At 39.8% G+C, this 15,832-nt stretch overlaps 1 protein-coding gene across 1 annotated transcript in view; it reads left to right on the top strand.

Moving 5' to 3' along the window:
- LOC136866467 (G1/S-specific cyclin-D2) overlaps window positions 1-15,086 on the top strand; it is a 119,803-nt gene extending 104,717 nt beyond the window's left edge. The window contains exon 4 of the mRNA XM_067143456.2: window positions 11,344-15,086. Coding sequence (XP_066999557.1) covers window positions 11,344-11,681 — 338 coding nt within the window. The 3' untranslated portion in view covers window positions 11,682-15,086. The remainder of the gene's footprint in view (window positions 1-11,343) is intronic.
- The last annotated feature ends 746 nt before the right edge of the window (window positions 15,087-15,832 follow it).

The following is a 15,832-nucleotide window of genomic DNA, read 5'->3' as shown; positions in this document are numbered from 1 at the left end:
CAATTAATATGAAGCGATACAATAGCACTAATGTGAGAGAAAACACGTTTTTAGTTTGTTTTAAGTTAGTTGAATCACTTTTTGAAAATAAAATAAACGAATTGTAAATAAAGGGCCTGCGTAGCTGGTGCGATAAAGGCGTGCTCGATTTACCCGGAAGGACGTGGATTGTTTCCCGTCAGGAAATCCAACAATCCACTTTTGAAGAGTTGCGTGGCCCTGAATTTCAATCAGCATACACCAAAAGTGAATACCAGTTAATTCCTGGGGGAAAAGGTGGCTGGGCGCAGGGCTAACCACTCTACACCACTTTCGAGTTATTAATGGCATTTATGACCTTTTTCAGAGGTAGCTTTTTATTTTGCATAAATTGATGTAAACAAATTAATCTATACGTTGTAGTAATGATAATAATAATAATAATAATAATAATAATAATAATAATAATAATAATAATAATAATAATGGAGCATTTAATTTATAAAGAAAGTAATTTTGTTCTGTTCTTCAAGGTAACTATTTTTTTTTTTTGCTAGGGGCTTTACGTCGCGCCGACACAGATAGGTCTTATGGCGACGATGGGATAGGAAAGGCCTAGGAGTTGGAAGGAAGCGGCCGTGGCCTTAATTAAGGTACAGCCCCAGCATTTGCCTGGTGTGAAAATGGGAAACCACGGAAAACCATTTTCAGGGCTGCCGATAGTGGGATTCGAACCTACTATCTCCCGGATGCAAGTTCACAGCCGCGCGCCTCTACGCGCACGGCCAACTCGCCCGGTAGGTAACTATTTAACGTCGTCGTATACACCCAGTATTTCTTTTTTTTTTTTTTTGCTAGGGGCTTTACGTCGCACCGACACAGATAGGTCTTATGGCGACGATGGGATAGGAAAGGCCTAGGAGTTGGAAGGAAGCGGCCGTGGCCTTAATTAAGGTACAGCCCCAGCATTTGCCTGGTGTGAAAATGGGAAACCACGGAAAACCATATTCAGGGCTGCCGATAGTGGGATTCGAACCTACTATCTCCCGGATGCAAGCTCACAGCCGCGCGCCTCTACGCGCACGGCCAACTCGCCCGGTCCCAGTATTTCGACGGCGCTAGTGTAGGGAAGGGCTAGGACTATGAAGGTGGAGGCTGTGACCATAATTACGATACAGCCGCAGCATTAGTCAAATTACTTACTATAACTGATACTGCAATAGCATAGACCAACTCGCATATTTGATATAGTTAATCAGTGTCATGCTCTGCATATCTATTTTACTAACACGAACAGTAAATGAATATGTATGAAATATTCAGGTTTTAACACTTCTGTATAGTTTATAATGGAGGTTAAAATATCATGTAGTATGGAACCTTGACGTAAGTTATGTGCGTGCATTTGCACAAAAGAGGAAACTGCCGGATTCCTGTTCATTCGCCCATACTGACAGGTTACTTCATTGCGGCCAGTCTTGTCTAACCCAAAGAGTTCCCGTTAATGAGTAGTTTTGTACGTGGGGAGCAACCAAGCAATTCATTCCTCACTTGTGTTCTCGAGGCAAATTATGCCATTGCTTTTAAAAATAGAACGAAGAATGTGAAGTATATTTGTTATGAATCTCCAGCTGGAGACTTAATTTCTTTCCTTATCGATACGCTTAGTACTTTGGAAAACAAATGAAAGTTTTTGAAGAATTCTAAGACAAAGCTGAGCCCCTTCAGAGAACCTGGCTATTGCGAAGTAATGAAGGAAGGAAGTGTTGTATGGCCCGTACTTGTGTGTAATGCTATTTTAATAATTGTTGAGTCGAGCAAGGGAACATTGTGTAGACACATAATACAAGGGAAGGGTTACTCACAAAAGCAGCGTGTTAAGAAGCCATTCACATAAGAGAAGGGGCTGAACCGAATTCTTTGTGCCAAAAGGAGACCAGAGGGAGGCCGGACCTCGGCGAAAACAAAGAGCGCACCATTCAGGCATCTCCAAATGAAGCTTTCCGAGAAGTTGGACGTATGTAAGTGACGTTTGATAATGGCTTGCCTCCTTTCCGTGATTGACAGTAATTGACCAATATTACATTAACAGAGTTTTTCGTGCAGTACCGCATGTCGAATATAACTGAATTATTGAAGCTATTCAGTGGGTTCTTCTAGTTTATTTGAATGCTTAGCTGGGTGAAGTTGAGTATTACACAAGACAGAGGCATATAGACTTAAGAATTTGTAAACTACGAGCCTTTAAACTTCGGACACAGTATTTTTTCATGCTGAATGTTGCTTCAAGCCGATACCTTTCAGAGGTTCGCCACTTGTGGAGTGGTGACCACGAGGCCCCAACTTACATGAGGCCACTTTCCTGTCAGACCTCCCTTGCCAACTTTTCTCTTCCCGACCTGCTGGGCTGAGTGTCTCAGAAGGTAGAGCGCTAGTCTTTTGAGCCCAAGTTGTCGCGTTCGATGCCGGCACAGTCCGGTGGTATTTGAAGATTCTTAAGTACGCTAGCCTTGCGTCGGTAGATTTACCGGGACGCAAAGAATTTTTATCGTACACCTTGGCGTTTCTGAAAATAGTAGTGAAAGTAATTAGTGGGACATGAATTATTATTATTATTATTATTATTATTATTATTATTATTATTATTATTATTATTATTATTATTATTATTATTTCTTACGAAGTCTGGCTAAATGGTTGATTAGCGTGCTGGCCTTTGGTCAATGGGGTCCCGGATTCGATTCCTGACCGGGTCGGTGATTTTAACCTTCATTGGTTAATTTCAATGGCTTGGGGGCTGGGTATGTGCCGTCTTCATAATTAAAAATAATCATAGGTCGGGCCCCATCCTCATAGGCGCACAGGTCGCCTGTACGGCGTCAACTCAAAAGACCTGCCACCAGGCCTCCTTTGGAGGCCACGCGCCAATAATTAATCTCTTCCGATTCCGACGTTATTAGATTTGCGAGAGCTAAGGGAGTATTTTGTTTTCATGTCTTCCCTTCCCTTTGCTGATATCGTCATTATTCGACATATCGAACGTCATCCTTTTACATTTCTGATCAGTGTTAAGCGTATAACATATGCGTATAACAACAATCGCCACAATTCTCTCTCTCCCCTATCAAGAAGTATAGTAAGAAATGTTCTTAAGGTCACCTCCACTTGTGCAAACTGGACTATCTCTCAGCGCTCAGTGGTTTAATGATTAGATCCATTTGTTTTTGTTATATTTTCTTTGGGATTTATCGTATTTTTGTGCGCCTCTTTCGACCTTTTAAAATATATTATATTTTCGAGAACTCGTTCGAGATGTTATAATGTGTGAGCTTACAATCGGGAAATAGTGGGTTCGAATCTCAGTCGGCAGCTCTGAAGATGGTTTCCGTGGTTTACCATCTTCATACCAGGCAAATGCTGAGGGTGTACCTTAATTAAGGCTACGGTGGCTACCTTTCCAATCCTAGCTCTTTCCTACCCCTTCGTCGCCGAAAACCTTAGATGCGTTAGTGCGACGTTAAACTAGTAGAAAAGACTACTTCTGCTGGGTTTGAACCCGCGGTCTTAGGATCCCTACCACTGATCTACAGCGGGAATTAAGGCAGAAGAACATGAGCCACTGAAGGATATTAGTTTGCTCTCTGAGAGAACACGCGAGACTTGGTTGGTTGAACTCTGATGTTGGATTTTGTAGTTCTCGTCTGTGTTCGAAGGGCAGACACGTCGATTGACTTCAGCTGCCCTTTCTCTGTTACATTTCCCACACTTCTGTAACAAACAAGTCTCCTGTGTAGTGGCATCAACTTCGGATGAACATGTGAGGTAACTTGTTTTCTGTTAAAAGCTCTTTCTCGCGATGCATTCTCATGGAAATCCACTACGATACCTGCCAAATTTGGGGTGAGGTAGCCACCAGAGATATGGCAGGTGAGGCTTTGCATGTTACCCACCATATGGCGGCTAGGTCGTCGTCCTTATCTCACCATCGCTTGGGAACATCATTGTTTAAATTATCGTAACATATTTTCAAGTACGCTAATGAATAGTCCTTCCTTGCTTATCAGTTATAATTAGGATTTTATATGATTAAAAATTTATCAGCACATTTTATGATTAATGCGTCTTATTAGCAATGTGATGCGGGCAGAGCAGTTCTCAACTCTAGTAGTATTATTTTTAAAGAGATACGTAGTTCATTTTATTTTGATATTTTATCTTGTGATGTTCTTGAAGTTCTTGGATCAGTGGTAGAGTGTCGGCCTCCGGATCCCAAGATAGTGGGTTCAAACCTGGCAGAGGTAGTCGGATTTTTGAAGGGCGGAAAAAAAGTCCATTCGTCACTCCATGTCGTACGATGTCGGCATGTAAAAGATCTCTGGTGACACATTTGGTGTTTACCCGACAAAATTCATTAAATCTCAGCCATAGACGCCCAAGAGAGTTTCGGTTTACTCGGTCTGCCATCTAGTGGGCCTAGAGAAAAACGGAACGTCGAAATTGACGAGCAGACAGCCAGATGGCGTCAAATTGAAATGCCTGCCCACGGTAGCTGAGGCCATACGATTATTATTATTATTATTATTATTATTATTATTATTATTATTATTATTATTATTTAATGTTCGTGATGAACATCTTGCAGGAAAAATATTTTCGAATAGGTCTACATTTATTTATTTATTTATTTATTTATTTAACTTCTTTCAGATTTAGATAGCTTACGTTTAAGAATTACTTCACTTTCGATGCTTGCCATGTAATCTAATGGCATCCCCAGGATGGCAACAGGTGACACCCGTAGTTGTTTTATTCACAATATCGAAATACATAAAATTATAATTTTCCCTGGATCCATCAATTTTTGCCACACACTTCGTTTTTACTTAAGATTAGGTTATAAAAGTCGAAAATATTAATTTAACTTTTTATCTGTGTTTGCTACAGCATGGAAAAATGGTTTAACATAATTCTTCGAAACTCAGTATTTAAGCTCAACGATTGGCAGCTTGTGCACTAGGCGGTACGGATAGCGTAGCTATATTAACAAGACCTAAACTGAATGTATCAAATTACTCCCTTAATATTAGCTACATCGGAAAACTGTATGTCATGCAGACCTCAATTGTGCAAAATACAATGTCCGTGTTTTTAGTTTCATCCGTTTTTACCTTACGGAGATAATCGCGATTATTATATTTTCACTAACATCCAGTTATATGTAATAAATAATATAACGAGGACTCTAGATTTCATATAGAGAGCATCTGGAGCTCGAGTTTGTATTTTATGTTGACTTAACGAATAAGTTAACTACAATTTTAAAAAAAGTAATGTAAATGTGCATAAGTTAAATACAGTATAGACCAAGCATACCATATATAGAAAAGAAAACTTTCAACACAGGAATATACGGTAATAATTTGTGCACTTAGAGTGAGTGGCTGCGTGGTTTGGGTCACGTAGCTATCAACTTGCATTCGGGAGATAGTGGGTTCGAACCCCAATGGCACAGCCCTGAAGATGATTTCCGTGGTTTCCCAGTTTCACACCGGGTAAATGCCTATTTTTGTCGAATAGTACCAGGAACGCTTAGCATCCCCATCCGACGGACGAATCACCATCAACAGCATCATATGCCCTTGCTCCATACCAACACTGCGGAGAGGGCTGTAATTGAATTCAGGCTTTTGGCACGCAATCTAGTTATTATAAATTGTGTACTACCACTTCTCCTACCCTACCGGCCAGTGACATTTTTGTTTTCGACCAACGGGACTCGAACCTGGTAAGGACGGTGTCAGACTTGACACCTTAACAATCATGGCCACGAGGCAGGCTGTGCGATAACATGATGTGATAGCATGAAAACTATTATACCTTGGCGATAGACAGCTGTTGATTGGTAATATTTCTGATATTCTTACACCGAATTAGTTCTTTAGAGCAATGAGCTAAATAAATAATCTTGCATAAATAGTTATTCTAACAATATAAGCGAGGATACGCAAATTGCGTATGAACTTATTAACTTAGTGTACAACCTTAAATCGTGTTAATTGACCGACTGTATGACAATTAATTGCAATAAAGGGATATATATCCTAACAAAATTTGAACAATATTTCATGTCCCAAGCATATTTACCGTGTGGTCTAGGATAACGGAGATATTAAGGTAAGATTTTTATTGGACCGAGGCATACGGAGTTTTTCATTTTCAAGCTCTTCGTGGCTTATTGTCTTTCTTTGGCCGATACCTTCCTTTTTCGAAGTGTCGGATCCCTTCCATCCCATTCGTGTTCATAGAGGATGGTTGCTCAGTTGTACTTCCTCTTAAAACAGTAACAACCACCACCACCTGCTTAGTCTACCAATTGCGAGAAGCGACGGGTAGCGCAGCTAGTTTTAATTATACTGATATTCTGGGACGATTCGGCAGATTAGAACTGCTGTGATCAAATTTCGGCGTACAGTATGTCGTATTGTTCTTAAAACGAAAAACCTGCGTATTTCTACGAATGATCGTAAGTTTTCAACTGTGTGATATATAAAAATCCCTAAGCTCCGTGAAACGAAAGTCTTTGTGTTGCGAGATGCCAAATGATTTTAAATGCGGCGTGCTAGTCCACGTGGTAGGCTGTAGTAAACAACGCGGCTGCCATGTTTAAAGGTCTGCAGTACGGTCGCGTCCTCTTGCCCCCTCCTCTGACCCTGAGGGAATGCAGGTGGTGTATAGTAGTAGTAGGCCAGGTAATCTTACGGTACCCGACACAATTCACCTGGAGACACAGGCCGACAGCTCGCTTACTGATCATGAGAAACGCAACTGTGCTCTCTCTCCTGATGAGTGTGCGAAGTATAATGTATCGGAATATAGTATAATGTCCATTACTGTTCATGCAGCCACTTAAGACCCGTCGTAGAAATTATGTATTTTACGGAAAACCCCGAATTAATATACACATACACATGTAAAGTTTTAGGTGTGACAGAAGTAAGAAATGTTCAGTAACTAAAGGTAGTTACAGTCGCTTAAGTGCGGCCAGTATCCAGTAATCGGGAGATAGTGGGTTCCAACACCACTGTCGGTAGCAGTGAATATGGTTTTCCGTGGTTTCCTATTTTCACACCAGCAAATGCTGGGGCTGTACCTTAAGGCCACGGCCACTTCCTTCCCATTCCTAGGCCTTTCCTATCCCATGGTCGCCATAAGACATATCTGTGTCGGTGCGACGTAAAGCAAATAGCAAATGAGAAAAAATGTAGTTACAATGACCATGAACACGAAGAAAACAAAGTTATCTTTACCTAAACCGCTTCTCTTACGAGATAAAGTCAGGATTCATTGTAGGGGGTGCAGATAAGAGTTTTACACGATATACGTGATATAAATCCCAACTTTGAACAGCCATCAGTGATTTAAAGATCTTGTTGTAAGATCTGATCTGTTGTTTCACCTGTCAACTACAAGACAATATACGATACAAGGACCTCTTAATGGAAACTGATATGATAGAAAACAGGTGTTTCTCATTGGCATATGGAGCAACTTATTGCACCTTTTTTCATAGCCTATGCTAATATGCTGTTCGATTAAGCGACCTTGTATTAGCACCATGCGGGTCAAATTATACCGGCATACTGTCTTAATACCTGGAATTCGTAAGCGTTTTAGAAGCGTGTATTGTCGCATGGTGCTTGAAAACGATTTGTTGCGTAGACAAGTAATATTAAGAAGTTTGCATATCCTTTAACTGCCGGGCTGAGTGGCTCAAATGGTTGAGGCGCTGGGTTTCTGACCCAAACATGGCAGGTTCGATCCTGGCTCAGGCCGGTGGCATTTGAAGGTGCTCAGAAACGTTAGCCTCGTGTCGGCACATAAAAAAGCTCTTGCGGGACAAAATTCCGGTACCTCGGCGTCTCCAAAAACCGCAGAAAAGTAGTTAGTGGGGCGTAAAAACCAATATTATTATTTATTATCGTAATAATCATAATCATCAACCGATCAACCTTTGACTTCTATGTCCTCCCTCTTAGAGGATTACAGAGTTTAGAACGCAGATAACGTTCATTGATCTGAAGGTGAGCCCGGCATTGTCAACACTTGCTTGTGCCAGTTAGTTACTCTCTTTTATTACTTAATTCTTCATATCTGACATTTCACGATCAGTTATTGTTCTCTTCCAAAACATTGTGATCCTTCCAACCTTTTAAGAATATATTTTTCTTCTCCCTTTCCCAATTACATGGGGTTGGCACTAAAAAAAAAAAGCCGAGTTTTACGGCTGGATGCCCTTCCTGGCGTCAACCCTATGCATTCACTATTGCATGTCTTTGTGGTGGTTGGTAATGTGGGCGTACGTATATTAACACAAATACCCATTCCCCAAGTCAGAGAAGGTAATCAGAAGTGGATAAAATCCCCGATCCGGCCAGTAACCGAACCAGATACTCTCAGAACTGAAGGCCGCTAAGCTGACCAGTCAGATAAGGAGTCTGACATACAACGTATCATACTGTTACACATTGAATTTGCAGAGAAGACCGAATATCCTAATGAATATAAAGTAGATTTTTCTTCTTTACCGCGTTTCCTACACCCTGGTAGTCAGGGGTGCGCTCTGTGTCGCACACGTGGACTTGGTCAAGTTTTGCTGTCGGATGCCCGTTCTGCTCGCAACACTAATTGGAGGAATGTACGGTATTCACTGTTGCGCGTTTGTGTTCGTTGGTAGTGACATGTGTTCATGTAAACGAAGAGATGTACAATTATATTAAGACTGTGACATATCCAGTCACCGAGCCAGAGGATTAACCAGACGCGGCTATAAAGGCTCGGTCGGAAATCGGACCCAGAATCCTCTGAGCCGTTGTTGCGCTGAACATAGAGCCATGGAGCAGCACATGACACTATGATGTTACGTTTAATACATCAAATTCGAAATGTACATCCGGAGACGATTAGCTGTAGATGAAGAATGTCACTAAAACATGTCCGAGATAGCAGGAAGATTGTGACAGACATCTCCAGCCGACTCTTTATTGCAAGACTGTCGAATGTCGCTCGGAATGAACTTAATGTTTCACTTCTCCTGAGCAGTGCTATTTCTTCTTTTTTTCCTCTCCTGTTCCTCTTTCAGAAAGCAGCTGCTCCAGTTAAAGATTTAAAGGGCAAGGTATAGCAGGACCCGTTCTCGCTCATCCATTCAAGGAAGAAGTAGCGGTAAAAGAAATTTAGCATTCGAATTGCGTTAGAGGCGAGCAAGGCCAAGATTTATATTTCTTCTTTTGTTGCTGAAACTCTTTCTCAACATGTTCAATCTTGCTGCTCGAGTTACGCACAGAACAGATACGACAAGGAACTAAAATCGCACAGGCAAGCTTTGAACTGACGAAACTCTCGTCTTGTGGGCTTCAGAATGAACATAGCTTGACCTTGATATTGGTAATGAGAATCGAAATGCCTTCCTTCATGAAGTAGCATGCCTTTTAAAATTTTATTTATTTATTTATTTATTTATTTATTTATTTATTTATTTATTTATTTATTTATTGTTAGTGCTTAAATCGCACTGACTCAAATAGGTTTTCGGCAACGGCGACGATAGGATACGAAAAGGCTGAGTGGAGAGGAATGGTCTGTGACTTTAATTAAGGTACAGCCTGAGCATTTGCTCGGTGTGAAAATGGGGAAACCACGGAAAACCATATTCGGAGCTGCCGATGGTGGGGTTCAAACTTACATCTACCGAATGCAAACTTTACAGCTATGTGGTTCGTACCACTCAGCCAACTCGTTCGGTTGTTTTTCTTCTTTCTTCCTCTTATCCTTCTACATCTACTTATTATTATTCTGCCTCATGGTCTAGACGAGAAGGCGATGTCTGATCCTTCAAAGGGTGATTTTTCTGGTAAGACAAGGATTTTGAAAGGTGGAAAACCTGATATTGTCAAGTTGGGAAAAAGAATAAAAGTTGACCATGAGAGGCCGGATAGGAGAGGTTGCCAAGTCTAATGCAGGCAATGCCACAGTCGTTTACAACCCCTTAATTCCCACGCACGACTCACAACGTGAGAGACCGTCAGTGGGTAGAAATATACAGTAGCTTGATGGTGAAAAGTGTATAGAACCGTGGGTGTTAAAATTAAGTGCCGGACAGTTCAATGAGTTGTGACGTTTGTGAAGGGAATGTAAAAGAATATATTATTTCGTGCGATATCCTGCAATAGCTCACAGTATTCCCAAGATTGTGTGCATTAACTGTTCAAATGTCACATGTATTTGGATCGGCGTACGAGTGTAAGCAATTTGTTTAACTAATGAAACTTGCTAAACCCTATTGAAGTAGTTCATTCTCAGATCACAACCTAGCATTCAGTCTTAGATAAAATATTTCCATGCCTTTACGTCCTAATGTCGATAAGTTTGTTAAAGAAGAGATAAACAGAAAGTTCAGAAAAGTACAGTATCACAGTAATCATCAAAGCTGTAAATGAAAGTGCATAATAATAATAATTTAGATTTTTCTTATTCATATTTTTCAAAATTAAATAAAATTATACAATTGCGTGGACAAAAGTACTTTTATTTTCTATCTAAATATTTTATTAGACAATTATTTTCTCCTAATATATCCTAGCAAAACAGAAATTATCTGTGAGCGCAATTCAAATAGTTAAGAAATAGAATATCCAGACAGTAAATTGTATCATTACTTCCAAGGCATCTTCTATTTCACTCTTTAAATGTGTCTCTTCCCCACTGTCAGCTACTGTCTACATTCCACGAACTTTCCAAACATGTCTACTGTGAGGATATAGTGGAGTGAGATGACGTCACAGTACTGCTTACTGTCCACGTCTGAGCTATCCGTTCCCACATTATTGTCTACATATTTATTTTAAATTTCGTGTGGCTATTCCTAGCCGAGTGCAGCCCTTGTAAGACAGACCCTCCGACGAGGGTGGGCGGCATCTGTCATCTGTAGGTGACTGCGTGTTATGTGTGGTGTGTTAGTTGCAGGGATGTTAGGACAGCACAAACACCCACCCCCCGAGCCATTTGAATTAATCTATGAAGGTTGAAATCCCCGACCCGGCCGGGAATCGAACCCGGGACCCTCTGGACCAAAGACCAGCACGCTGACCATTTAGTCATGCAGCTGGACGTCTACACATTAATTTTTCCAAACTTGAGCATCCATTTCTTGGTCGAAAATCATGTTACATCTGTTGGAACGTCTCTGTTTATTTATGTATATTATTTTTATTTATTGAATTGTTCCTCTGCTTATGCTGTATTAACGTTGATCATGAGAACTGAGCGACAACATTCGACTGAAAGCTGTTTTTTCTCCTGTTCTAGAGCCAGAGTTCATCCAGAGTCGACCCTCGTTACTTGCAGCCGCCAGCATCTGCGCTGCAGTGCGTGGTCTCAACCCGGCATGTGGAAGCACGGTCCTGACGTCTGTGTGCGCCCTGACTCGCACGGAGCCGAAGGCAGTAGAACGTATTATGCGTCACATCGAGGTGGTGCTCGCCACAGAAATGGCGTCCCAACAGCAGCAACAGGCATCTCTGGGCCCACTTCCTGGCAAGTTACCATCTAGCACGACGCCTACCACAAAGGTTTCCAACGTCACTGACGCTGACGAGTCTCGGCAGCCAGAGACGCCGACAGACGTGCAGGATGTGCATTTCTGAAATAAGACCATTTGAAATCCACCAAAAGGAATGAATTTTCAGTGCAACAGTGAGAACGAGTGCCTTTAAGATGTGTGATTTCATTGGTCTGTGTTTAGTGTGCGAGCATAGCAGAATCTGAGGCGGTAAATTGCCTCCCCATGTTCAAACATGAAGTAAATTGTCTCCTCTTTACCTGAGAGCGCGAACGTGTTTCTCTTTCATAAATACTTCACTGTAACCAAATTTTCCTTCCCATTTGCGGATTTATGACAGTATTATAGGCTTACGCGCATAATTTGCACGACTTGCTGGTTTGGTTAAAAAAAATTATTGGTCAACTTCAGTTAGAAAAACTTCGTCATAAAAATAAAATGTTTAAAATATTAAATACTGACTTCAGTAAACAGAAAGAAATGGTAAAACAAAATCAAGTCGAGCAATCTGTTCTTGCCGAAGTGCAAATATTTGATTTTGTAAAAATTATTTATTGCTGTCTTCACTTAAGATACTGTAGATTCGATATCTATTTCGACAGAACACACATTGGATGATCTCCGGTAATGAGGAGGGAATTTACGTACTTATAAAGAGGTATAAGTAGTCCTCTTGGAGGCAATTTATATCACCCCAGTAGAATATGCCTAAAAGATCTCAAAGACTTGTATGACAAGATCCATTGGACTAGGCCTGCTTGGCCACTTCTTTTGATGACACGATGGAGGAAAGAAAAAGTCGAAGGAAACTCGACTTCTTATTTTTTAACACTTGTTCAGAATATGTTAGAATGTAGAGATTATTGTTTCATTTCAGAACATTTTATTATGAACTGCTCTGATCTCAGAGATTTATGGCTAATTTTATAAAACTTTAAAAATCTATTAATTTATAAAATCTGTTTAGTAAGGTTATTTTACCAACTGTATAGTATCTTGAAAAAGTAGGATGTATAATTATGTTAATTTATTTTAACTTGAAACATTGAATTTTCAACTTCTGCACTTGCTTTAATAATTACGGTTTTGAGTACGTTTTTTAAAGATACATTTTCGTTTTCTTACCCTTCTGCACTGGTCATCTCTGAATATAGTGAGGTTATCTACGGTTTGCCCTTGTTCCTGCAGCTACCATATAGCTCAAGCAATGTTTATAAACGAAAAAAAAAATACAGCCAGTAAGTAGTGATGATGATTATACTTGTCAGTTTATGGGACAGTGAAAGGTTGCTTCCAAAACTGAAAATTGTTACGAAGAATCAACTAGTATACAGAAATACAGTATCTATTACCGCTCTTAATGGAAATTTAATACCGTAACGAGCTGGAACATTATCAACATGGCAGTTGCTTTGATCTATGGAGTGTTCCGTTTAATGGCCAGGGATGGTGACTTAAAAATCATGTCAAATAAGGTGCTGGTTAGAAAAGATGGTATATGTAAAATGGGTCCCATCTCCTGTTAGCGTCACCCAGAAGATACCACATGGAGATTGGCTGAATAGCTCTCCATTTTTTTTAAATTTTCTTCTAAACTCTTTGGAATATTGATACATCTTACTGCCCGTCAGAAGTCCTTATTAATCAACTAGTAAAAACTTAAAACACAATGTTTTGATAAAACCTAATCTTGTAATTTCTCCTGCCTTGAACTCAAACGGGTTTTTTTATAGGCTATACTATTTTGTCTCAGAAATTGCTCTTTTTCCAGAGGCTGTCGAATTTACTGCTGACTAGGACTAAGGTTGCATAACTTCTGTGATTTCACTGTATTCAGTATTTCAACGCATTTATGTCACAAAAATGTACAAAGTAAAATGTTATTTTGGTAACCACAATTTTTAAAGAATGGACTGTACAGATAAGTTTTTAGTGTACAGCCAAACAATTTTCTCAACAGAAAAAAAAAAAAAATTATCATGGAAACGTGAAATATGGGTTTAGCATACATTGCTAGAAAATCACACGAAAAAGTAACCTATTTTTTTAATTATTTAAATATTACCTCAAATATTGTCTAGACTGACAGTGCTGAAATAACAGAAATATCCATAGTGTTTTCAAATAATGGCAGTATGATTTATCACTGTTTTTATCTCTGTTGATTTAGCCTACAGTTTTCTGTTTTTTTTTTAATGTTTTAAATACTTGTACTTTTAAAACAACTCTCCAGAATGTATCACTTTTAGTAGGCTTGCACAACACTATTTTCATTGTATTCATTTAAGAAGTTATATGGAATCATGAGCTATATTTTAGCTTAATTTTGAATTTAAGGAAACTTTACAGAACGATTCCTCAATCTGTTTCTGCTACATTGTTCGATTAAGAACTGTGTTCTGAGTAATAAAGAAACGGAGGAATTTGTCAGCAATATTCTAGTATCAGATCACTGTGGAATATTTGTGATAGTTTCACGTTAGCTGGATGCAGATATTCTGTATTTTGTAATTGTAAAATGTTGAATTACGTTGCCTCTAGAAGAAAGATGGTTTAAATTCTTCTCTTTACTATTATTCTGTCTTCTTTGACAGTGCTAAAACACGTTGGTAATAAATATTTTCATATTTATAAATTATTTTCCCATAATCTGCTCTTTTCTCAAACACGCAGGTTATCCAGAAAGTAAGCTTCCTTAATAAATACTTCAGCTATAGTACGTAGTTCCTCTATTCATCTGCTAGCCACTGACTCCACTTCGAGACAATCAGATCGCATTCTGTCTCCAGTGTGTTCAAGGCAATAAAGAAACTCATCGACAATGAAATTCGTTTTATGAGTGCAGGAAATTTGAAACAATCATCAACTTTATGGGTTGGGTGGAGAAAGTGCAGGGACGTGATAGCAGAGTGGCGTTGTCGCTGGCTTCTCGTCAAGACGAAGACTTGAACTCTTACTATGACAAGAATACTGTTGATATCGTCATTTGCTTTACACGTACTGTACTCATCAAATGCGCATACATTTCGAGTGTTCTATTACTCAGGGAACTTAAATTCGCTTTTGATGAAAGTGAAATGAGAATCCGCAGCCTGTTTCCAGTTTCAAATCGGTCAGGAATGGATTGAAGCCCCCATCTAGCGGCGAGGATAGGAACTGTGCCGGCTGCCGAATTCTGTCGCACTCTTCTGGGGCAATGCCTGACAGGTAATGGAGTGTGTTGCTGGAATGAAAGATGATAGGAGAAATCGGAGTACCTGGCATTTGAACCACGGAACCCAGCGGTGAGAGGTCTGAGCGATGGTGGCACTTATTTTTCATATGTTAGTATCAATTTAGGCTCTTTTTTCCCGCCTGGAGGGCATGATCCTCAATACGTCAAGTCTATATGGTCTGACATCGCGGTTAACCTGTTCGAGTTCCGTTGATCGAAAAAAAAAAAAAAAATCATCAGAATGTTGGCTGGCAGGATATGAGAGGTGGTGGTATAAAATTACTAATCACTAGATTGCTTGCCAAAACTCTATTATTATTATTATTATTATTATTATTATTATTATTATTATTATTATTATTATTAATTATTATTATTATTATTATTATTATTATTATTATTATTCAAAATTCATCCTTGAATAAAAGTTTAGATTTTTATTTTTGTTTGCATTTAGTTTTAGAGAGGATGGTTGCCAAGTTGTACTTCCTCTTAAAACAACCACCACCAACACAAGGTCGTGGTTCGAATCTCGGCCACTGCACGTGAGATTTTTAAAATGAAGTCACGTCCTCGTGATTCGGATTCCATGCAAAACTGGAGATTTCGTAGCTATGCTCACGGTATCAAACAAACATAGCCCAGTGCCTTGTCCAAACCTGGACGTTGGCGACCTAACCATTGTCCTCAACTAAGCCAAGGGCCACTGATGAGAGATCTTGAGCAGGAGTTTACTTTTGGCAGGATGGTTCCGTCCGTGCCGCTCCTCCTGTACACAACAGCACGTAGGCTACCCATCCAAATGGTGACCATGCCCAATGTTGCTTAACTTCAGAGATCTCACGAGATTTGGTGTTTCATTATGGCTGTTAGGACGATGCCGACAGTTACATAAAACTAGAAGTTTGTTTGCTTGCTTTTAGAAAGTACCTTGAGCGATTGGATGTTTAAGAGATGGGGTCTTGAAAGGATCGAACCATTTGATTGGGAACGAATTTGTCATTCTTTGTACAGCCTAGAAT

Source organism: Anabrus simplex, chromosome 3, assembly GCF_040414725.1.
Source record: "Anabrus simplex isolate iqAnaSimp1 chromosome 3, ASM4041472v1, whole genome shotgun sequence".
Lineage (NCBI taxonomy): Eukaryota > Metazoa > Arthropoda > Insecta > Orthoptera > Tettigoniidae > Anabrus > Anabrus simplex.
This window is presented reverse-complemented; position numbering and strand designations above follow the sequence as displayed.